General features: G+C 38.8%; 1 protein-coding gene across 1 annotated transcript; it reads left to right on the top strand.

Moving 5' to 3' along the window:
• Positions 1 to 211: 211 nt before the first annotated feature.
• On the top strand, positions 212 to 19,847 carry LOC131971565 (chitotriosidase-1-like). The gene is made up of 20 exons (XM_059333074.1): positions 212 to 236; positions 679 to 705; positions 848 to 1,052; positions 1,194 to 1,250; positions 1,977 to 2,142; positions 2,262 to 2,386; positions 2,477 to 2,600; positions 2,689 to 2,871; positions 3,040 to 3,156; positions 3,284 to 3,416; positions 3,685 to 3,889; positions 4,031 to 4,087; positions 4,916 to 5,081; positions 5,201 to 5,325; positions 5,417 to 5,540; positions 5,629 to 5,811; positions 5,980 to 6,096; positions 6,224 to 6,356; positions 6,594 to 6,680; positions 19,843 to 19,847. The coding sequence occupies exons 1-20, from the start codon at positions 212 to 214 to the stop codon at positions 19,845 to 19,847; spliced, it is 2,364 nt and encodes a 787-aa protein (XP_059189057.1).
• The last annotated feature ends 5,463 nt before the right edge of the window (positions 19,848 to 25,310 follow it).

Genomic DNA, 25,310 nt, shown 5'->3' with positions numbered 1-25,310 from the left:
AAATGGGTTAAAGGAAACACAGCTTATGACACCAAAAAAGCAGACCTACATTATATTGAAGAGGGAACTGACACAGAATGAATGTATTTTGAAATGTAGCTTTAATGGCTTTTAATGGGATTTGTTTGAAAATCATGTTTTTGTTTCTTTTGCTGACCACTGAATAGCTTTTTTTATTTCTTCTATTTCTGTTTACCCACATAGTGACAACATGTGGAGGCTTGCTCTAATTGCAGGTAAGGCATGCTAGTCAAATACATTTTTACTTAAAATCAGAATCACAAAAACACATTTTCTGACTAACCACAAGTGGTATCTAACAATGCAAATGGTAATTGTTTTGCTTACACATGTTTTTGTCACTCAAATGTCTTTAGAATTTAATTTGTGTTATTTAGGACAGTTGGCAACTTTTCCAGAAACAGTGTCCCCAAATCCACCCAACACACTGTGTTTATTTATTTATTTATTTATTTATGCATGTTGCTGTTTAATTTTCAAAATTTAAAAGGAAATTACATTCCCTTATAACCTTTTGGGGTAGATGCTTTGTGTGCAAGAGACCAGTAGAAGACAGTGGGAAAACCTGCTTTTTTATTTTTTAAATAAACAATTTGGGTAAACCTACCTGTGAACCTTTGTTTTTAAACTAATACTAACCAGTCTGTCACTTTGAAGGTCTCTGTTTGATGATCGCCAGCTTGGGTAAGTTACATATATGATAATAAGAAGTCTTACTGGCACATTAAAAAAATGTCGCTAACTTAAAAAATTTTGGTAAAAAAGGATCTGATATAATTGATTTCTTTACAAACTAAGTAACAATATCATTTATTTCATGTCTCAGCCTCTTCATCCAGGCTAGTGTGTTACTTTAACAGCGAGGCCGAAGAAAGAGCAGAGGACGGGAAGTTCACAGTTTCAGATATCGATCCAAACAAGTGTACCCATCTGATCTATGCCTTTTCTGACATTAACCATCAACACAAGCTAGTACCCAGTTGTGGAACGGACATACAACGTTATAAGTTCTTTAATGGACTCAAAAACAGGTCAGTGCTTAAGCCTCAAACATGAAAAAAGGGAAGTGGTCTAAATACTTTTTGGAATGAAATGAATGAAAAAAAAATAGCCAATTATGTTGAAATTTGGGTTTTGAAAATAATCATTACTGAACTTTCATGCTCACACAGAAATCCACGGCTCAAAACCCTGCTGGCGGTTGGTGGCTTGACTTTTGACATATCAAAGTGAGTAACTTATTGGTATTTCGCATCAGTGAAAAAGATAGTATAAGCATGACTTCAACATGTATTTTCCTGACCAGGAAACTTTCATTCCCCAGTCATGCCATATTTTTGTGCCTTGCACAACATGCTTGGAGGATGCTGGTATTTGACTACAAAAAAAGTTAATTTCATGATTCCATCAGCTCACAAAATAAAATTTGATATTTGTTTTTAGCAAGAAAACATTAATTCAAATTGTCCATGAAACATATTTCAACAGGTAAATATATTTAGGAATCATACCTTAAGTTTAAAATGTTTTAAAAGCTTTTTTTTTTAAATCTTCAACTTAAAAAAAGGCCCGTATAAGAAAAATAGTTTAAGTGTACACTATATCTTGACTATTTCTACAACCTCACCTTGGGCAGTACATTTTCTGAACCATGAAAGTTAGTTTCAATACAACTTCAGGATCTTTCTGAATCAGGGGATGTCAGCAACTCCAAAAAAATGGCTCTATGAAAGCAAGGTAAAGCAGTGAAAATAGTCTAGATGTAACATGCACTAAAACTGAAATAATTTTGTTTTATTTGGGCCTTTGTTTAGGTGGGTAAAGAATGTTTTGTAGTTGCACACATGCCCTTGTGCTTTGTTTAGCTCTTTGTGTTGATGTATTTTTAAAAAGCCCTTAAATGCAGTATGTGTAGTGTCATCATGAAATCACTGTATTGTTCAAATGTTTACCAGATTCAGTAAAATGGTGTCAACACGACCAAAGAGAGCAAAGTTCATCCAGTCTGCTATCAAACTTCTGAGAGCAAATGGTTTCAATGGGCTAAACATTGACTGGAGGAACCCCAGAGGAGCTGGGAGCCAACTACAGGACAAGCAGAGATTCACATCGCTGTGCAAGGTCAGATTAAAATTTCTGTTTTGAAACAGGCACTATCAAGAAATATGCCATAATCTTTATACCATATATAAATAATTTTACTTTTGACAGCGACTGAACAATGCTTTTGTGTTGTATAGGAGCTCAGGGAGGCCTTTGTGGCTGAAGGAGAAGCCACTAAACGTGAAAGGTTAATTATCACTGCTAGTGTCTCTGCTGAGAAACCAATCATCGATGCCAGTTACGAAGTTGAACAGATTGCCAAGTAAACTAATTTACTGTAATTTTTGACATTCTGCACACGATTAGCTGTCATCATGTTTTGCTGAACTTGATCTTCTCTGCATTTCATCAGGTGCCTAGATTTCATTAATGTGCTGACATTTGACTTTCACCACCCATGGGAAAGTGTCACAGGACATCACAGCCCCTTATACCAGGGATCCAGAGACACTGGAAACAGGATCTACTTGAACACTGTAAGTACAGAAATTAATATTTAAATGCATAAACACCATTCTGTTTAGAGACATCTTCTCATTGTAATTTTTTATCTTCATATTGTAGGACTATGCCATGCGGTACTGGCAGTCTAAGGGAGCCCCTGCAGAAATGCTAAACATGGGGTTTGCAGCATATGGGCTAGCTTTTAACCTCTCCGGTGCATCCAGTGAAGTCGGAGCACCAGCCAATGGTCCTGGAGCCGAACGCCGATTCACTAGTGAAGAGGGATTATGGGCCTACTATGAGGTAAAACTACATTCATAATTAAATTTATAATTAACTATGTTTATATTTACTAAAATAATTAAACGATTTAAACAGCCTTCATTTAAGATAACTGATTTTACTGTTTATGGGGAATTTCTGTTTGAGTGAATACATTAGGGTGACGTGAAATTTGACCCTTCTTTTCAGACTTGCCTTTATCTTGAGGGGGTAACAACACAGCTGATTCCTGATCAGAGAGTTCCATACGCCACCGCAGAAAATCAGTGGGTTGGATATGACAACTATGACAGCCTTCAAACGAAAGTAATAATCATGTTTATTTCAGCTCACCAATTCATTTTCAAGTGCTGGTTGTTAGCAAATCTGGGCAAATAGATATATTGTCAATATGACTGCAGCTGTTGAAATGCTTGATTCCTCATTCTCTCAGGTCAATTACCTAAAAACTAACAGCTTTGGAGGAGCCGTTGTGTGGTCTCTGGACCTCGATGACTTTAGAGGAAAGTTCTGTAAACAGGGAAAGTACCCCTTCATCAGCCAACTGCATACTCTCCTGGTCCCAGGTAACAACATGGAAAATGTTTCTATCTAATACTGTCATAGGTTAGTGGTTTAAGTGTAATAAATTAAATCCATGAGGGAATCAACTTCAATACATGTTGTAAAATGTTGTGCAAATGGGGAATCTTTCTATTTAGGTGTCTTACTGGAATAAGTCTTACTGGCACATAAAAAAAATGTTGCTAACTTAACAAATTTTGGTAAAAAAGGATCTGATATAATTGATTTCTTTACAAACTAAGTAACAATATCATTTATTTCATGTCTCAGCCTCTTCATCCAGGCTAGTGTGTTACTTTAACAGCGAGGCCGAAGAAAGAGCAGAGGACGGGAAGTTCACGGTTTCAGATATCGATCCAAACAAGTGTACCCATCTGATCTATGCCTTTTCTGACATTAACCATCAACACAAGCTAGTACCCAGTTGTGGAACGGACATACAACGTTATAAGTTATTTAATGGACTCAAAAACAGGTCAGTGCTTAAGCCTCAAACATGAAAAAAGGGAAGTGGTCTAAATACTTTTTGGAATGAAATGAATGAAAAAAAAATAGCCAATTATGTTGAAATTTGGGTTTTGAAAATAATCATTACTGAACTTTCATGCTCACACAGAAATCCACGGCTCAAAACCCTGCTGGCGGTTGGTGGCTTGACTTTTGACATATCAAAGTGAGTAACTTATTGGTCTTTCGCATCAGTGAAAAAGATAGTATAAGCATGACTTCAACATGTTGGTATTTTCCTGATCAAGAAACTTTCATTCCCCAGTCATGCCATATTTGTGTGCCTTGCACAACATGCTTGGTTCATGGTTTCATACTAATGAGAACAAGCACAAGGAGAGATGCTGGTATTTGACTACAAAAAAAGTTAATTTCATGATTCCATCAGCTCACAAAATAAAATTTGATGTTTGTTTTTAGCAAGAAAACATTAATTCAAATTGTCCATGAAACATATTTCAACAGGTAAATATATTTAGGAATCATACCTTAATTACATTATGGGAAACCAACTGCAGGTTACTGGAGAGCAATAATAATAATAATTTAAAACTTAAGTTTAAAATGTTTTAAAAGCTTTTTTTAAAAACCTTCAACTTAAAAAAAGGCCCGTATAAGAAAAATAGTTTAAGTGTACACTATATCATGACTATTTCTACAACCTCACCTTGGGCAGTACATTTTCTGAACCATGAAAGTTAGTTTCAATACAACTTCAGGATCTTTCTGAATCAGGGGATGTCAGCAACTCCAAAAACTGGCTCTATGAAAGCAAGGTAAAGCAGTGAAAATAGTCTAGATGTAACATGCACTAAAACTGAAATAATTTTGTTTTATTTGGGCCTTTGTTTAGGTGGGTAAAGAATGTTTTGTAGTTGCACACATGCCCTTGTGCTTTGTTTAGCTCTTTGTGTTGATGTATTTTTAAAAAGCCCTTAAATGCAGTATGTGTAGTGTCATCATGAAATCACTGTATTGTTCAAATGTTTACCAGATTCAGTAAAATGGTGTCAACACGACCAAAGAGAGCAAAGTTCATCCAGTCTGCTATCAAACTTCTGAGAGCAAATGGTTTCAATGGGCTAAACATTGACTGGAGGAACCCCAGAGGAGCTGGGAGCCAACTACAGGACAAGCAGAGATTCACATCGCTGTGCAAGGTCAGATTAAAATTTCTGTTTTGAAACAGGCACTATCAAGAAATATGCCATAATCTTTATACCATATATAAATACTTTGACTTTTGACAGCGACTGAACAATGCTTTTGTGTTGTATAGGAGCTCAGGGAGGCCTTTGTGGCTGAAGGAGAAGCAACTAAGCGTGAAAGGTTAATTATCACTGCTAGTGTCTCTGCTGAGAAACCAATCATCGATGCCAGTTACGAAGTTGAACAGATTGCCAAGTAAAACTAATTTACTGTAATTTTTGACATTCTGCACACGATTAGCTGTCATCATGTTTTGCTGAACTTGATCTTCTCTGCATTTCATCAGGTGCCTAGATTTCATTAATGTGCTGACATTTGACTTTCACCACCCATGGGAAAGTGTCACAGGACATCACAGCCCCTTATACCAGGGATCCAGAGACACTGGAAACAGGATCTACTTGAACACTGTAAGTACAGAAATTAATATTTAAATGCATAAACACCATTCTGTTTAGAGACATCTTCTCATTGCAATTTTTTATCTTCATATTGTAGGACTATGCCATGCGGCACTGGCAGTCTAAGGGAGCCCCTGCAGAAATGCTAAACATGGGGTTTGCAGCATATGGGCTAGCTTTTAACCTCTCCGGTGCATCCAGTGAAGTCGGAGCACCAGCCAATGGTCCTGGAGCCGAACGCCGATTCACTAGTGAAGAGGGATTATGGGCCTACTATGAGGTAAAACTACATTCATAATTAAATGTATAATTAACTATGTTTATATTTACTAAAATAATTAAATGATTTAAATAGCCTTCGTTTAAGATAACTGATTTTACTGTTTATGGGGAATTTCTGTTTGAGTGAATACATTAGGGTGACGTGAAATTTGACCCTTCTTTTCAGACTTGCCTTTATCTTGAGGGGGTAACAACACAGCTGATTCCTGATCAGAGAGTTCCATACGCCACCGCAGAAAATCAGTGGGTTGGATATGACAACTATGACAGCCTTCAAACGAAAGTAATAATCATGTTTATTTCAGCTCACCAATTCATTTTCAAGTGCTGGTTGTTAGCAAATCTGGGCAAATAGATATATTGTCAATATGACTGCAGCTGTTGAAATGCTTGATTCCTCATTCTCTCAGGTCAATTACCTAAAAACTAACAGCTTTGGAGGAGCCGTTGTGTGGTCTCTGGACCTCGATGACTTTAGAGGAAAGTTCTGTAAACAGGGAAAGTACCCCTTCATCAGCCAACTGCATACTCTCCTGGTCCCAGGTAACAACATGGAAAATGTTTCTATCTAATACTGTCATAGGTTAGTGGTTTAAGTGTAATAAATTAAATCCATGAGGGAATCAACTTCAATACATGTTGTAAAATGTTGTGCAAATGGGGAATCTTTCTATTTAGGTGTCTCAGCAGTCATGTTCAGTGAAATTAAAACATGATATGATAAATAAACAAGGTTAAAGAGCAATTAAAACATCTGACACTCTGGACTGATTCTTTCAGGTTTTCCTGCCCATTGGGTACCAGCTGATAACTCTACAACAACAACAATCACTCCAATACATGGAGGAAACCCCTGTCATGGAAGGAGTGATGGACAATATCCCAAACCGGATAACCCACATTCTTTTTACAACTGTGGTGGAGGAAAAGCCCACATACAAGACTGCCCACCAAATTTAGTCTTCAACGCAACCTGCAAATGCTGTGACTATCCCACACAAACTCCCCCCACACAGACAGCACCAACACACAATACCAAAACCATTCCCATGCATACTGGAAACCCCTGTCATGGCAGGAGTGATGGGCAATATCCCAACCCGGGTGACTCACATTCTTTTTACAACTGTGGTGGAGGAAAAGCCCACAAACAAGACTGCCCACCAAATTTAGTCTTCAACGCAACCTGCAAATGCTGTGACTACCCCACACAAACTCCCCCCACACAGACAGCACCAACACACAATACCAAAACCATTCCCATGCATACTGGAAACCCCTGTCATGGAAGGAGTGATGGGCTATATCCCAAACCGGATAACCCACATTCTTTTTACAACTGTGGTGGAGGAAAAGCCCACATACAAGACTGCCCACCAAATTTAGTCTTCAACGCAGCCTGCAAATGCTGCGACTATCCCACACAAACTCCCCCCACACAGACAGCACCAACACACAATACCAAAACCATTCCCATGCATACTGGAAACCCCTGTCATGGAAGGAGTGATGGGCTATATCCCAACCCGGGTGACTCACATTCTTTTTACAACTGTGGTGGAGGAAAAGCCCACAAACAAGACTGCCCACCAAATTTAGTCTTCAACGCAACCTGCAAATGCTGTGACTACCCCACACAAACTCCCCCCACACAGACAGCACCAACACACAATACCAAAACCATTCCCATGCACACTGGAAACCCCTGTCATGGCAGGAGTGATGGGCAATATCCCAAACCGGATAACCCACATTCTTTTTACAACTGTTGTGGAGGAAAAGCCCACATAAAAGACTGCCCACCAAATTTAGTCTTCAACGCAGCCTGCAAATGCTGCGACTATCCCACACAAACTCCCCCCACACAGACAGCACCAACACACAATACCAAAACCATTCCCATGCATACTGGAAACCCCTGTCATGGAAGGAGTGATGGGCTATATCCCAAACCGGATAACCCACATTCTTTTTACAACTGTGGTGGAGGAAAAGCCCACATACAAGACTGCCCACCAAATTTAGTCTTCAACTCAGCCTGCAAATGCTGCGACTATCCCACACAAACTCCCCCCACACAGACAGCACCAACACACAATACCAAAACCATTCCCATGCATACTGGAAACCCCTGTCATGGAAGGAGTGATGGGCTATATCCCAAACCGGATAACCCACATTCTTTTTACAACTGTGGTGGAGGAAAAGCCCACATACAAGACTGCCCACCAAATTTAGTCTTCAACGCAGCCTGCAAATGCTGCGACTCTCCCACACAAACTCCCCCCACACAGACAGCACCAACACACAATACCAAAACCATTCCCATGCATACTGGAAACCCCTGTCATGGAAGGAGTGATGGGCTATATCCCAACCCGGGTGACTCACATTCTTTTTACAACTGTGGTGGAGGAAAAGCCCACAAACAAGACTGCCCACCAAATTTAGTCTTCAACGCAACCTGCAAATGCTGTGACTACCCCACACAAACTCCCCCCACACAGACAGCACCAACACACAATACCAAAACCATTCCCATGCACACTGGAAACCCCTGTCATGGCAGGAGTGATGGGCAATATCCCAAACCGGATAACCCACATTCTTTTTACAACTGTTGTGGAGGAAAAGCCCACATAAAAGACTGCCCACCAAATTTAGTCTTCAACGCAGCCTGCAAATGCTGCGACTATCCCACACAAACTCCCCCCACACAGACAGCACCAACACACAATACCAAAACCATTCCCATGCATACTGGAAACCCCTGTCATGGAAGGAGTGATGGGCTATATCCCAAACCGGATAACCCACATTCTTTTTACAACTGTGGTGGAGGAAAAGCCCACATACAAGACTGCCCACCAAATTTAGTCTTCAACTCAGCCTGCAAATGCTGCGACTATCCCACACAAACTCCCCCCACACAGACAGCACCAACACACAATACCAAAACCATTCCCATGCATACTGGATACCCCTGTCATGGAAGGAGTGATGGGCTATATCCAAACCCGGGTGACTCACATTCTTTTTACAACTGTGGTGGAGGAAAAGCCCACAAACAAGACTGCCCACCAAATTTAGTCTTCAACGCAACCTGCAAATGCTGTGACTACCCCACACAAACTCCCCCCACACAGACAGCACCAACACACAATACCAAAACCATTCCCATGCACACTGGAAACCCCTGTCATGGCAGGAGTGATGGGCAATATCCCAAACCGGATAACCCACATTCTTTTTACAACTGTTGTGGAGGAAAAGCCCACATAAAAGACTGCCCACCAAATTTAGTCTTCAACGCAGCCTGCAAATGCTGCGACTATCCCACACAAACTCCCCCCACACAGACAGCACCAACACACAATACCAAAACCATTCCCATGCATACTGGAAACCCCTGTCATGGAAGGAGTGATGGGCTATATCCCAAACCGGATAACCCACATTCTTTTTACAACTGTGGTGGAGGAAAAGCCCACATACAAGACTGCCCACCAAATTTAGTCTTCAACTCAGCCTGCAAATGCTGTGACTTTACAGCTGCCACCACAAACGGAGCACTGCCAACTACAACAACATCAACAACTCACACAACCACAACTATTGCTCCTGGCACCACCAAAACACTTTCTCCCCCTACAACAACAGATCTCCTGATCAAAACCAAAACAAGGCCTCTGACCCCAATGACAACGATAACCACTTTGACCCCCACTTCCACAACAACAACAACAACAACAAACAGTGTCTTACCCACTACCACATCTGGAAGAAATCGTGGAAACTTCTGTCATGGAAAGAGCAAGGGGCTATTCTCCAACCCTGTAGACCAACATACTTTCTACAACTGTACTGGTAAAATACCCACTATTGAAAGGTGCCCAAATAATTTGGTCTACAAACAAAGTTGCAAGTGCTGCAAGTCTCCTTCTACCACAACAACAACCACTTTGACCCCCACTTCCTCAACAACAACAACAACAACAACAACAACCAGTGTCTCACCCACTACTACATCTGGAAGAAATCGTGGAAACTTCTGTCATGGAAAGAGCAAGGGGCTATTCTCCAACCCTGCAGACCAACATACTTTCTACAACTGTACTGGTAAAATACCCACTATTGAAAGGTGTCCAAATAATTTGGTCTACAAACAAAGTTGCAAGTGCTGCAAGTCTCCTTCTACCACAACAACAACCACTTTGACCCCCACTTCCTCAACAACAACAACAACAACAACAACAACAACCAGTGTCTCACCCACTACTACATCTGGAAGAAATCGTGGAAACTTCTGTCATGGAAAGAGCAAGGGGCTATTCTCCAACCCTGTAGACCAACATACTTTCTACAACTGTACTGGTAAAATACCCACTATTGAAAGGTGCCCAAATAATTTGGTCTACAAACAAAGTTGCAAGTGCTGCATGTCTCCTTCTACGACAACAACAACAACCACTTTGAACCCCACTTCTACTTCCACAACACCAACAAACAGTGTCTTACCCACTACCACATCTGGAAGAAATCGTGGAAACTTCTGTCATGGAAAGAGCAAGGGGCTATTCTCCAACCCTGTAGACCAACATACTTTCTACAACTGTACTGGTAAAATACCCACTATTGAAAGGTGCCCAAATAATTTGGTCTACAAACAAAGTTGCAAGTGCTGCAAGTCTCCTTCTACCACAACAACAACTACTTTGACCCCCACTTCCTCAACAACAACAACAACAACAACAACAACCAGTGCCTCACCTACTACTACATCTGGAAGAAATCGTGGAAACTTCTGTCATGGAAAGAGCAAGGGGCTATTCTCCAACCCTGTAGACCAACATACTTTCTACAACTGTACTGGTAAAATACCCACTATTGAAAGGTGCCCAAATAATTTGGTCTACAAACAAAGTTGCAAGTGCTGCATGTCTCCTTCAACGACAACAACAACAACAACCACTTTGAACCCCACTTCTACTTCCACAACACCAACAAACAGTGTCTTACCCACTACCACATCTGGAAGAAATCGTGGAAACTTCTGTCATGGAAAGAGCAAGGGGCTATTCTCCAACCCTGTAGACCAACATACTTTCTACAACTGTACTGGTAAAATACCCACTATTGAAAGGTGCCCAAATAATTTGGTCTACAAACAAAGTTGCAAGTGCTGCAAGTCTCCTTCTACCACAACAACAACCACTTTGACCCCCACTTCCTCAACAACAACAACAACAACAACCAGTGTCTCACCCACTACTACATCTGGAAGAAATCGTGGAAACCTCTGTCATGGAAAGAGCAAGGGGCTATTCTCCAACCCTGTAGACCAACATACTTTCTACAACTGTACTGGTAAAATACCCACTATTGAAAGGTGCCCAAATAATTTGGTCTACAAACAAAGTTGCAAGTGCTGCATGTCTCCTTCTACGACAACAACAACAACCACTTTGAACCCCACTTCTACTTCCACAACACCAACAAACAGTGTCTTACCCACTACCACATCTGGAAGAAATCGTGGAAACTTCTGTCATGGAAAGAGCAAGGGGCTATTCTCCAACCCTGGAGACCAACATACTTTCTACAACTGTACTGGTAAAATACCCACTATTGAAAGGTGCCCAAATAATTTGGTCTACAAACAAAGTTGCAAGTGCTGCAAGTCTCCTTCTACCACAACAACAACTACTTTGACCCCCACTTCCTCAACAACAACAACAACAACAACAACAACCAGTGCCTCACCCACTACTACATCTGGAAGAAATCGTGGAAACTTCTGTCATGGAAAGAGCAAGGGGCTATTCTCCAACCCTGTAGACCAACATACTTTCTACAACTGTACTGGTAAAATACCCACTATTGAAAGGTGCCCAAATAATTTGGTCTACAAACAAAGTTGCAAGTGCTGCATGTCTCCTTCTACGACAACAACAACAACAACCACTTTGAACCCCACTTCTACTTCCACAACACCAACAAACAGTGTCTTACCCACTACCACATCTGGAAGAAATCGTGGAAACTTCTGTCATGGAAAGAGCAAGGGGCTATTCTCCAACCCTGTAGACCAACATACTTTCTACAACTGTACTGGTAAAATACCCACTATTGAAAGGTGCCCAAATAATTTGGTCTACAAACAAAGTTGCAAGTGCTGCATGTCTCCTTCTACGACAACAACAACAACAACCACTTTGAACCCCACTTCTACTTCCACAACATCAACAAACAGTGTCTTACCCACTACCACATCTGGAAGAAATCGTGGAAACTTCTGTCATGGAAAGAGCAAGGGGCTATTCTCCAACCCTGTAGACCAACATACTTTCTACAACTGTACTGGTAAAATACCCACTATTGAAAGGTGCCCAAATAATTTGGTCTACAAACAAAGTTGCAAGTGCTGCAAGTCTCCTTCTACCACAACAACAACCACTTTGACCCCCACTTCCTCAACAACAACAACAACAACAACAACAACAACAACAACAACAACAACAACCAGTGTCTCACCCACTACTACATCTGGAAGAAATCGTGGAAACTTCTGTCATGGAAAGAGCAAGGGGCTATTCTCCAACCCTGTAGACCAACATACTTTCTACAACTGTACTGGTAAAATACCCACTATTGAAAGGTGCCCAAATAATTTGGTCTACAAACAAAGTTGCAAGTGCTGCATGTCTCCTTCTACGACAACAACAACAACCACTTTGAACCCCACTTCTACTTCCACAACACCAACAAACAGTGTCTTACCCACTACCACATCTGGAAGAAATCGTGGAAACTTCTGTCATGGAAAGAGCAAGGGGCTATTCTCCAACCCTGTAGACCAACATACTTTCTACAACTGTACTGGTAAAATACCCACTATTGAAAGGTGCCCAAATAATTTGGTCTACAAACAAAGTTGCAAGTGCTGCAAGTCTCCTTCTACCACAACAACAACTACTTTGACCCCCACTTCCTCAACAACAACAACAACAACAACAACCACTTTGAACCCCACTTCTACTTCCACAACACCAACAAACAGTGTCTTACCCACTACCACATCTGGAAGAAATCGTGGAAACTTCTGTCATGGAAAGAGCAAGGGGCTATTCTCCAACCCTGTAGACCAACATACTTTCTACAACTGTACTGGTAAAATACCCACTATTGAAAGGTGCCCAAATAATTTGGTCTACAAACAAAGTTGCAAGTGCTGCATGTCTCCTTCTACGACAACAACAACAACAACCACTTTGGACCCCACTTCTACTTCCACAACACCAACAAACAGTGTCTTACCCACTACCACATCTGGAAGAAATCGTGGAAACTTCTGTCGTGGAAAGAGCAAGGGGCTATTCTCCAACCCTGTAGACCAACATACTTTCTACAACTGTACTGGTAAAATACCCACTATTGAAAGGTGCCCAAATAATTTGGTCTACAAACAAAGTTGCAAGTGCTGCAAGTCTCCTTCTACCACAACAACAACCACTTTGACCCCCACTTCCTCAACAACAACAACAACAACAACAACCAGTGTCTCACCCACAACTACATCTGGAAGAAATCGTGGAAACTTCTGTCATGGAAAGAGCAAGGGGCTATTCTCCAACCCTGGAGACCAACATACTTTCTACAACTGTACTGGTAAAATACCCACTATTGAAAGGTGCCCAAATAATTTGGTCTACAAACAAAGTTGCAAGTGCTGCATGTCTCCTTCTACCACAACAACAACCACTTTGACCCCAACTTCCTCAACAACAACAACAACAACCAGTGTCTCAGCCACTACTACATCTGGAAGAAATCGTGGAAACTTCTGTCATGGAAAGAGCAAGGGGCTATTCTCAAACCCTGGAGACCGAAACTCTTTTTACAACTGTACTGGTAAAATACCCACGATTGAAAGGTGCCCAAATAATTTGATCTACAAACAAAGTTGCAAGTGCTGCATGTCTCCAACAACAAAAAACAGTGTCTCACCCAGTAACCCATCTGGAAGAAATCTTGGAAACTTCTGTCATGGAAAAAGCAAGGGGCTATTCCCCAACCCTGCAGACCGACATTCCTTTTACAACTGTACTGGTCAGATACCCACCATAGAAAGGTGCCCAAATAATTTGGTCTACAAACAAAGTTGCAAGTGCTGCATGTCTCCTTCTACGACAACAACAACCACTTTGACCCCAACTTCCTCAACAACAACAACAACAACCAGTGTCTCAGCCACTACTACATCTGGAAGAAATCGTGGAAACTTCTGTCATGGAAAGAGCAAGGGGCTATTCTCAAACCCTGGAGACCGAAACTCTTTTTACAACTGTACTGGTAAAATACCCACGATTGAAAGGTGCCCAAATAATTTGATCTACAAACAAAGTTGCAAGTGCTGCATGTCTCCAACAACAAAAAACAGTGTCTCACCCAGTAACCCATCTGGAAGAAATCTTGGAAACTTCTGTCATGGAAAAAGCAAGGGGCTATTCCCCAACCCTGCAGACCGACATTCCTTTTACAACTGTACTGGTCAGATACCCACCATAGAAAGGTGCCCAAATAATTTGGTCTACAAACAAAGTTGCAAGTGCTGCATGTCTCCTTCTACGACAACAACAACCACTTTGACCCCAACTTCCTCAACAACAACAACAACAACCAGTGTCTCAGCCACTACTACATCTGGAAGAAATCGTGGAAACTTCTGTCATGGAAAGAGCAAGGGGCTATTCTCAAACCCTGGAGACCGAAACTCTTTTTACAACTGTACTGGTAAAATACCCACGATTGAAAGGTGCCCAAATAATTTGATCTACAAACAAAGTTGCAAGTGCTGCATGTCTCCAACAACAAAAAACAGTGTCTCACCCAGTAACCCATCTGGAAGAAATCTTGGAAACTTCTGTCATGGAAAAAGCAAGGGGCTATTCCCCAACCCTGCAGACCGACATTCCTTTTACAACTGTACTGGTCAGATACCCACCATAGAAAGGTGCCCAAATAATTTGGTCTACAAACAAAGTTGCAAGTGCTGCATGTCTCCTTCTACGACAACAACAACCACTTTGACCCCAACTTCCTCAACAACAACAACAACAACAACCAGTGTCTCAGCCACTACTACATCTGGAAGAAATCGTGGAAACTTCTGTCATGGAAAGAGCAAGGGGCTATTCTCAAACCCTGGAGACCGAAACTCTTTTTACAACTGTACTGGTAAAATACCCACGATTGAAAGGTGCCCAAATAATTTGATCTACAAACAAAGTTGCAAGTGCTGCATGTCTCCAACAACAAAAAACAGTGTCTCACCCAGTAACCCATCTGGAAGAAATCTTGGAAACTTCTGTCATGGAAAAAGCAAGGGGCTATTCCCCAACCCTGCAGACCGACATTCCTTTTACAACTGTACTGGTCAGATACCCACCATAGAAAGGTGCCCAAATAATTTGGTCTACAAACAAAGTTGCAAGTGCTGCATGTCTCCTTCTACCACAACAACAACCACTTTGACCCCAACTTCCTCAACAACAACAACAACAACCAGTGTCTCAGCCACTACTACATCTGGAAGAAATCGTGGAAACTTCTGTCATGGAAAGAGCAAGGGGCTATTCTCAAACCCTGGAGACCGAAACTCTTTTTACAACTGTACTGGTAAAATACCCACGATTGAAAGGTGCCCAAATAATTTGATCTACAAACAAAGTTGCAAGTGCTGCATGTCTCCAACAACAAAAAACAGTGTCTCACCCAGTAACCCATCTGGAAGAAATCTTGGAAACTTCTGTCATGGAAAAAGCAAGGGGCTATTCCCCAACCCTGCAGACCGACATTCCTTTTACAACTGTACTGGTCAGATACCCACCATAGAAAGGTGCCCAAATAATTTGGTCTACAAACAAAGTTGCAAGTGCTGCATGTCTCCTTCTACGACAACAACAACCACTTTGACCCCAACTTCCTCAACAACAACAACAACAACCAGTGTCTCAGCCACTACTACATCTGGAAGAAATCGTGGAAACTTCTGTCATGGAAAGAGCAAGGGGCTATTCTCAAACCCTGGAGACCGAAACTCTTTTTACAACTGTACTGGTAAAATACCCACGATTGAAAGGTGCCCAAATAATTTGATCTACAAACAAAGTTGCAAGTGCTGCATGTCTCCAACAACAAAAAACAGTGTCTCACCCAGTAACCCATCTGGAAGAAATCTTGGAAACTTCTGTCATGGAAAAAGCAAGGGGCTATTCCCCAACCCTGCAGACCGACATTCCTTTTACAACTGTACTGGTCAGATACCCACCATAGAAAGGTGCCCAAATAATTTGGTCTACAAACAAAGTTGCAAGTGCTGCATGTCTCCTTCTACGACAACAACAACCACTTTGACCCCAACTTCCTCAACAACAACAACAACAACAACCAGTGTCTCAGCCACTACTACATCTGGAAGAAATCGTGGAAACTTCTGTCATGGAAAGAGCAAGGGGCTATTCTCAAACCCTGGAGACCGAAACTCTTTTTACAACTGTACTGGTAAAATACCCACGATTGAAAGGTGCCCAAATAATTTGATCTACAAACAAAGTTGCAAGTGCTGCATGTCTCCAACAACAAAAAACAGTGTCTCACCCAGTAATCCATCTGGAAGAAATCTTGGAAACTTCTGTCATGGAAAAAGCAGGGGGCTATTCCCCAACCCTGCAGACCGACATTCCTTTTACAACTGTACTGGTCAGATACCCACCATAGAAAGGTGCCCAAAAAATTTGGTCTTCAAAAGAAATTGCTCATGCTGTAAATGAATGTGAAGGTGAATCGTTTCACTGTCAGTAAGGTGGCAAAATTAACAATAAGGGATATACATACCTATATAATTTAAACTTCATGTATTATGTAATCATTTTAGTAAAAAAAAATTCAGATTGGTTTCCATAACCTGAAGATGACGGTACTTATTTGCCAAATCAATGAGAAAATGGTTAAATCTCTTTCACATGCTCATCTATGCCTTTGGCCAACAACAAAAACATACTTTAACATCATGACACTAAACCAAAAGGATGGTAATGTCCTCCATGTCTTTTAATATACAATACAATTGATGTCATACAATAATTATTATTAATTTTTTGATTATATTATTAAAATATTGTACGTTATACAAAAATAATCTGTGGATTACAGCTGTTATCCTTTTGTTGTCTGCTGATTGTGTTATCTAAATCTGTTGGGGTTGTATGTTTTTTTCAATGCCATAAATTAATCCGACATGTCTCATCAATCATTAATATTTAATTATTGTTGTATCAAACTATTTTTTTCATGTGTTCTTCTTTTTATTTACATTTAGCCATTGCATGACTGTATTTTATGATACATACATATTTTATGATATATACAAGATGATTTAAAAAATAAAAAAAATCAATAAATGGCACAAGTTTCCAGATAACTTTTTTGCACATTTTGTTTGTTCTGTGTTTGGTCGATCTTTGTTGGTTCATCAGGTGTTTGTTAAATAAAGACAGAAAATAGTATGGGGAAAAGGTGCTAAAAACAGTCATTTAAATGAAAGAATGAATATTAGGTATATCTTCACATCAGAGCCGCCTATTTCTGCATTGTAAGAAAAACTACTCTGCAATGTGAAAAATACTTTTTAACAAGAATGTGAGGGACTGTACAATAAATTATTTTGTCATATTAGCAACCTTCTGAGCTGAAAAAAAGTATGTTTTTCTTTAAGAAATCGCCCAAACTCCACTGTTTATCACAGAAAGAAACTTAGTAAAACAATCATTTTCTTCTGAGATTTAACTTTCTGATGGTCCTTGAGTGGGTCGTGTGTGACGAATGATTCTAACAGAAAAATTAACCTAAAATAAATGTAAAATTTAGGCATTTCTTCAGATTCACCTTATTCTACATGTCTTATTTAAAACTTCGCAGAAAATGAACACTCCAGTCAGCAGCACTATATTTTCAGCTCACTCTTTTAGTTTGCTGGTCCATCAAACTACAACAATTTGTTACTTACGATACTTCTGACCCAGCAAATTATTTTTGGTTTGGTTCATGTAAGCGCTGCAGCATTCTTTGGCCCGCCCCATATGCTCTCGTTGGTTGAGGTGCTTGCAGGACTGGACTGGGACAAAAACTCAGCCCTGGCATTTTTGCTCCGATCGGCCCACCACAACTGATAATTCACTCAACTATCATAGATATATTAACCATATCACTCCCCACTACACTACGTGTAGACTACATAAAACGGCCCTCATCCCAGAGTTTCAATCAAAATGCAGGAAGTCACGATGGATAACTTTCACTCTTTAATATAAATGAAATAACATGTAGTACAACCAAGCAAGGCCATAGGCCTGCAGGAAAATATGAAAGAGCACACAGTACTGTGAAAGTACAGTGGGAACTTCATTGCTCACTGTAAAATGGTGCTCTACTAATGCTTAAGACACAATGTCTACATATCGGGGAAAAAAAACTACCCTGCAGAAACCTAAATGTCCCACTAGAACATTTAACCCTTTCACACTAATAGCATAACCTTCACGTCTAACTGCTAGTCTGTTTATCATTTACAACACTAACAGGACTGACTAACATGGAATTATGACAAGGCACTAGAATGTTAAACTGGTAACAACAGCAAGCCAAGCATGTTGCTGTGCCAGTCTAAAAACTTCAACAAATTAAGTAATTAAGTTTAGGTCCATAACTGTTAAACTCAATTAAAAGTTCAGACGTGCCAAACTTACTGTCATCAGTGTGCACATAGTGGTGGCAGCAGAAATTTTCCTCTCTTTATATGCTTTTGCCCCCTGGTTGACTTGCACCCAGTACTGTTTGCAAACAAGACACAGGTTGATAATTGTCACATTCGAACTCCATTGGTTAGCCGCTACAAAAATACTTGTATGGGAACAGAGGCCGAGGGGAACTAACTAGTGGGCGTAGCCAAAACAGTCAGCCGCTCACCAAAAAGTACTCAAAAAGTACTCAGTGGAAACACGTCTAGTGTAGCAAGCAAACTACACATGCTGTGTTAAAAAAGTTAGCAAGCTAACAAAATAAAGTTATTAACCTGACTTCATGATATTTGAGCCAGGCAGAGAACCATCGCTTCTTACCGGGCGCTGCCATCTTTCCACCTCTCTCGCCTCATTCCCTAAAGGCCACCTCCATCATCACAGTTGGCACTGCTGAGTGAGGTCCAGCTGCTGCAGCATCAAATTTAGTATTTATTGCAAATCATGATAAAATAAATATGAAAACTTGCAGTATATCAATTTGTGTTGTACAATAGCCCTCCAGTATTTGTCACAATTTGATTTGAGTTTTAGGCTTTATTTATCATTTGAAGGAACTGCATGGCCACCCCATTGTATTTTCTGTTATTGTTGTTACTGTCATACTTGTTTCTACTTCCATACTTATTTATTTTCAGTTACTTTCCACAAATAGAACATCTTGTTTATGTAGAACTAACATACACCAACTCCTCTTTTTACCATCCACAAATCATCCTCAGCCCTTTCGTGGTATCATATTCTCATTCTCACTGATTCATAAATACAATGTTTCAATTTGTCACAGACCATTCTTCACTGTATTTTCACTTAACTTACCTTGTCTGTTTCCGTTGGTCACTTTATTGCTTTTTAATTTATAAGTGTTCCGCTTCACAACATTATGAAGACACATTAAATATACTCTCTGTTATACATGGACAATACACAGTTGTATATTTCTCTCCCCTATGATGACCTCTTTCTGTAAATAACAAAGTAAAAAGTACTAATTATATAAATTACTGGATATCCAGAAGAAGGACAAACTTAGGACATGAGTCATTTTAGACACTTTAGAGATTTGAACACTTTAGATTAGAACAGTTGTATATCATTTTGGAAAAACTTTAAAGGTTAATGATTCATATAATTGTCTCTGACAAACTGTCTCATAAATTCCTCTCAAACAGGTTAAACTACTGCAATTACAATTGCTTTGCTTGTTTACCAAAACAAACAACAGAACTGCTCCCAGCTTGTTCAAAACAAATTATACAGCCATTCATTACTCATACATGCAAAGTTGGACATATTATACCAGAGTCTGAATTACTTTTCTCTCTCTTGATGTAATACAAAATCTAATTTTAATTTCAACTATAAAGGCTATGAGCATTTAATGGTTTCTGATATGCTCTGACAAGATGCTCTCAGGTCATTCAAAAATGGTAGTTTTGTAAAAGTACCTGGACAAAACAATTGTGTTCTAGTGAGTTGTTTTAAATGACTTTGGTCCTGCTATCAGTGTCATGTCTGTGTTTGCAGTTTATGACATTTTGTGTCAGTCAGTCAGTTAAGAAAAATTAGTTGGAACATTATTTTGTTTGTTTATACAATACAACATAGCAAGATGAAATTTTAAAAAGTCAGAGCAAAATTAGAACAGGTTAAAACATTAAAAAACAGATGTACAGCTACATTGCTCGGACTGCCTTTAGGAGAAAATAACAAAAAATATTTTTATAAGCATAAGCATGATATCACCTTGCCTTTACCTAGAACCAATGCACTAAAAAGGTCAGTTATGTATAGAGCTGTAGCTCACTGGAACAGTCTCCCACCACTCTTGTTCATTACCAGTGGTGCATCGAGCTTTAAACTGAAACTGAGAGAAGCAGTGTTTAATCATAATCTTATGCTGCAATAGTCTTCTATGAAAATATGAAATATGAAATCATGTTAAGTTGAACTCAAATATGTTAATACATCTGCATTGAACGTCATGGTAAAATTTATGCTTACCTCGTATACTCTTCTATAATCATGTAACTCTTTTTATAATCATACCTTGTACTACTTAATTTATATTATAATCATGTTAATATACATTATAATCAAGTTAGGATGAATGACTTCATGTTATTATCTGTGTAAATGCTGCAATGATGTAATTGTGTAATAATTGTTTGATTTAATGTGGACCCCAGGAAGAATAGTCTTCATCTCTATGAAGACTAATGGGGATCCAAAGGATACAATAAACAATAAACAATCACACTTAGGCAAACGGACTAAGGTACATAAAACATGAGATACATCAAATAACACAAACCTAAAAGACTATGTTTGTCCATCAATATTCAATCCAAGCAGTCATATGGGAAACTACTCATCAGCTGAGTTATCATTGACTAGAAATAACCTTTGGAAACCTACATTTTTGCTTGTAGGGGCAAAGCTTAAGTCCTCTGGACAAGGCTTGAAGAGGACACTGTAAAATATCTCAAGCCTATTACAAATTATTTAATTGGTTGGGAATTTGGCAGCGGAAAATGTAAACATGGAAATAAACAAAGCAACATGGAGCCGAACGCACCATGAAATACTGTCTAATAAGTTTTTTACCTTCACTCTGATAAATTGTGTGCATGATTGACTACCTAAACTTCATTGTTTTTGCAGACTTTTATTCAGCATCTCCTGTATATGATCTTTGTATGTACTTCAGCAGAAGTCCAAGTCAGTTCTCCTCCAGTCATGTTCCATCTGTCGCTCTGTGTACATCTCACAAAATGCCTACACAGGAAGCCCACAATCTGCTGTGTTTTTCGGTTAATTTCCTGTAATTGGGTCGAATTAGGTTCACAGTGTAATCAAACCATGGCAAACCGGGTTAATATGAAAACGGATTGAGACCCTTTTTTTGCAAGTGCTCTCAGACGGGTTGTTTTGGTCCGCACCAGAGTACGATTGGATCGTTCACAAACAACCAGACAAAATGTAACAAGAATTTAACCGCACCATAGTTCCATTTAAACTGACTAAACTTTAGGTTGTGAGGGTACGGAATGGTGATTTATGACTTTTTTCTAAAATTTACAGATGCATCTTTAGTTTTGGTGACATTCCGTTTTAACCTGCAACTATCACACCACTGAAGAAGTCATTAATCACTGGGCCATGATAATAATCACTCTCCTGTAACAAGCTCACTATGATCGAGGCCGATGCACGCATTATGTATCTAGCAGGATGGGAACTTCTGTATTCATTAGTGTAAAGCTGTAAAAATAATAATAATAATAATAATAATAAATAAGCTGACAGGACACAGCCATGCAGCAATCTAGTGGAAAAGCACCCGACGATTTCAAATCTATCTAACAATGACATGGTTTGAATTAAAATTAGGCACTAATTCATTGGCTTAAATGTGGAGCTGAATTGTGTATGTAGCAGAAGGGGAATTTAAACTTTCTTTTCTTAGTTAGATCCTGTAAAGAGCACCAATAACCACCTAGTCCCATTTTCAGCCTTTTGACAAAGTTTTCTCTAATTTTGGATGTTTTGTTAGATTTTCTTTGATCACAGAAAATGATCAACCACTTATGTCTGTGGTTTCAGTCTTGCCTGGAGTAGGGCCCTGTCCCAAAGGTAGCGAGGTCTGGGCAAGAGGTTCTATATACACATGACCCAGTGAGACCAAATTACTTGAATCCCTGGGAAGACTGATTTGTAGAATTATCTTCAGTTCATTATGAAACTGGCAGAACAAACTGTGGCGGCTGCCTATGTTGTTGCTGCTGCTGAATTTACATCAAATAATTTCCATTCACTATAGGACTTTTCTCAGTTAAAATAAAAAAAAACAACAAAAAATATTTTAATACTAATGAAAAAACAACCAAATCCAAAGACTGAATTATATCATTTTACTTCTCACACTTATTTTCAGAGTGAAGCATGCAGCAGGAGGAAATGTTATCACCAGATATTAAAATTTTCTGGACAGAAACACACATACTTAGGTTACACTATGGGAAAATAAAACAGACAAATACTAACAATACGCACAAGCTTTGAGTCTATCACAGAAATCATCCATTCAAGAAGAGAGAATGTACTAACAAACTGTATAACAACATTATACTCGTGTTTTGGCACTGCAAGAGCAATGGTATTTATTATGTTCTTGTTGAGAAAGGAGAGGAGCGATAGACCTACATACTGTATGACGATGGCTGGAGTAAATTAGTCTTCGTGTTTGAGCTTCACAGGATTAATGGTATTTTCTGTTTTGGTAGGCTAGGTTGTTTTTAACATAATGTCAGTTAACTAGTTACTACAGAAGGCTACAGAAGCCGTGATACACCATACAGTAGTATTTATGATAACCAAATGTAACAGGGGCAGACTGACCAATCTTTTTGTCAATTGATTGGCAGAAGACAGAGAGGAGGGACAAAAATGTAAGAAATCTTTTTTTTGTTTGTTATTTTTTAATGGCAACTAATCTACATCATTCATCATTCATCAAACATTTTCCTTGTAAAACCATGAAAGGCACACCTTTTCTAAAGGTGTTATTAAATCTAACCTTTTGTCTGGGTTTGGTCATGTTCATTTTCAATCCGTGCAATTAGATGTGCCTTACATGACAATGCCACTGTTAGTCATTACTACAAATTATAGCTTTCTTCAGTGCGTGCATTGTTTGTCTTTGAAAAAGATTTATATCATTTGTCATCATACTGTTGGTATAACATTTTTGTTGACGACAATAAGTCGTGAGTATTTTTTCAGATAGATAGATAGATAGATGAAATTATAATATGTTAAAAAACAAAGTCGGTTTGCGGTCTTCTTTTTCGTACTTTAAGTACATATTTAGCTTGATCTATCAAAATCAAAAGTTTTTGAGTCTAAATCAGTGTCTGGTGCACATTAGTACTGATTAATGTTTTAGGGATTGCAACAATGCATTAATTACCTCCATCCTTGTTACGTCCACACCCTGTCTGCTCGCTACATCCTGTCTACTTAAAATAGCACAGACAGGTAACCGCCAGTCAACCATCTGTCGTAGTAGAGAGACAATCTATGCTTCTACATCACTACCTTTTTTGTAAGTATCCGTTTTATTCTTATTTTATTACACCACATTTTCACTAATTTTTTGTTTGCTATGTATATTGCTCAATGTCTCTTATTAACTAACTAAAATCTCAATTCCAAAAGATGCTAAATTAAGATGAGAATGTTCATTTCAATATAGCACATACAACAGATATACATTTAGCTATAATGCAAATTACCGACATTAGGCATAATAATAATTAAACACAATTTCCAGTCTCAGGTTTGTAGTATGTAGTCTGAATTTCATGCATTCTGTTTTTATTTATGTTTCACACAGTGTCTAATTCTTTTGGAGTCAGGGTTGTAACTAACTAGTTCACTAGTTCACTAGTTCAACTAAAAACATTTTTTATTTGTTGTACCAAATGTTATGATTATCCTATGTTATACATATTATGTACACCTGTTTCTAAACTCTGCTTTATGTCCTGAGTAATCTGCTGTTCATTTTGTCAATAATGTTATTCTATATTTAGTTTTTGTGCTAAGACCAAAATTCATTTTTGTCACATTTTAGTCAATATTACCGTTTATAGTCGACAAATTAAAAAATTATAAATTTGACTACTTGTTTTAATTTAGTCTTGGTCTTTGTCCTGTGTAAAATGTAAAATGTAATGTTTTACAATATGTAGACATATCTAAATTTAGTATGGTGAATACCAATAACTTTGGAATTTTAGTCAAACTTATTTGACATAAAATTTTGTCTTATTGTTATCTGATGACAAACACAGGCTGAATATTGAAAAATACAACTTTGCCGTTAGTCTGTCTTAGGCGGACACAGGAGTAATTGTAAAACAATCAATTTCTTCAATCTAAAAAAAGCTAGATTGATGACACTCTAAATATGATTAAAAAACAAATAATGACATTTGACACAGGACTAAAACCAATACTAAGTTCACTAAAAGAATAGCAAACAAAATCAACTCTGGTTTAAAGAGAGAAAACATTTTGACTAAAAGTTTTGTATATATAATGACTTCTTGTCAACTAAAACTGGACTAACATGTTTTGAGTTGTCGTGGGCAAAAACTTGACTAAAACTTTGAAGGATACAAATGTAACTAAAACTAACTAAAATAAAATGTAACTAAAACTAATAAGAACTTAAAAAACTGAGACTAAATCTAAAATAACTGACAAAATTGAATGATGTCGCAACCAACATACATCCCTTTCCCTCTTGCACATTACATTCTGCGTTGTGTAATAAATGTGAGTTGGATACGTCCCTAAATGCACTTGCACCATGCAATTTAGACCATGCCCTATAGATCACCTAAATAGGGTTTGGTGAGAAATTTTTTTCAATTTTCAAATTTGACACCGACGTAGACCTATAATATATTAAAACTTGACCTTGATAGAACAAATCATTCTGGTACTGAACTAGAATTAATGAAAGCTCTGTAGTTTTTTGTCTGGACGGCTTTTTTGTTTGTTTGTTTAATAACAGAAGAGTGAGTATTTGTTTGAAAATGCTGTTTCCTTAAGCTGCTTATTAAAACAT

This window comes from Centropristis striata, chromosome 5 (assembly GCF_030273125.1).
Source record: "Centropristis striata isolate RG_2023a ecotype Rhode Island chromosome 5, C.striata_1.0, whole genome shotgun sequence".
Classification (NCBI taxonomy): Eukaryota; Metazoa; Chordata; class Actinopteri; order Perciformes; family Serranidae; genus Centropristis; species Centropristis striata.
Note: the sequence above shows the minus strand (reverse complement) of the source record. Positions and strands in the feature narration are given on the sequence as shown.

Coding starts and splice junctions, on each gene's coding strand:
- LOC131971565 (XM_059333074.1), top strand. CDS start 212: ATGTGGAGGCTTGCTCTAATTGCAG. Junction 3,890..4,030: donor TTTAATGGACTCAAAAACAG/GTCAGTGCTTAA, acceptor ATGCTCACACAG/AAATCCACGGCTCAAAACCC. Junction 5,812..5,979: donor GATTATGGGCCTACTATGAG/GTAAAACTACAT, acceptor CCTTCTTTTCAG/ACTTGCCTTTATCTTGAGGG.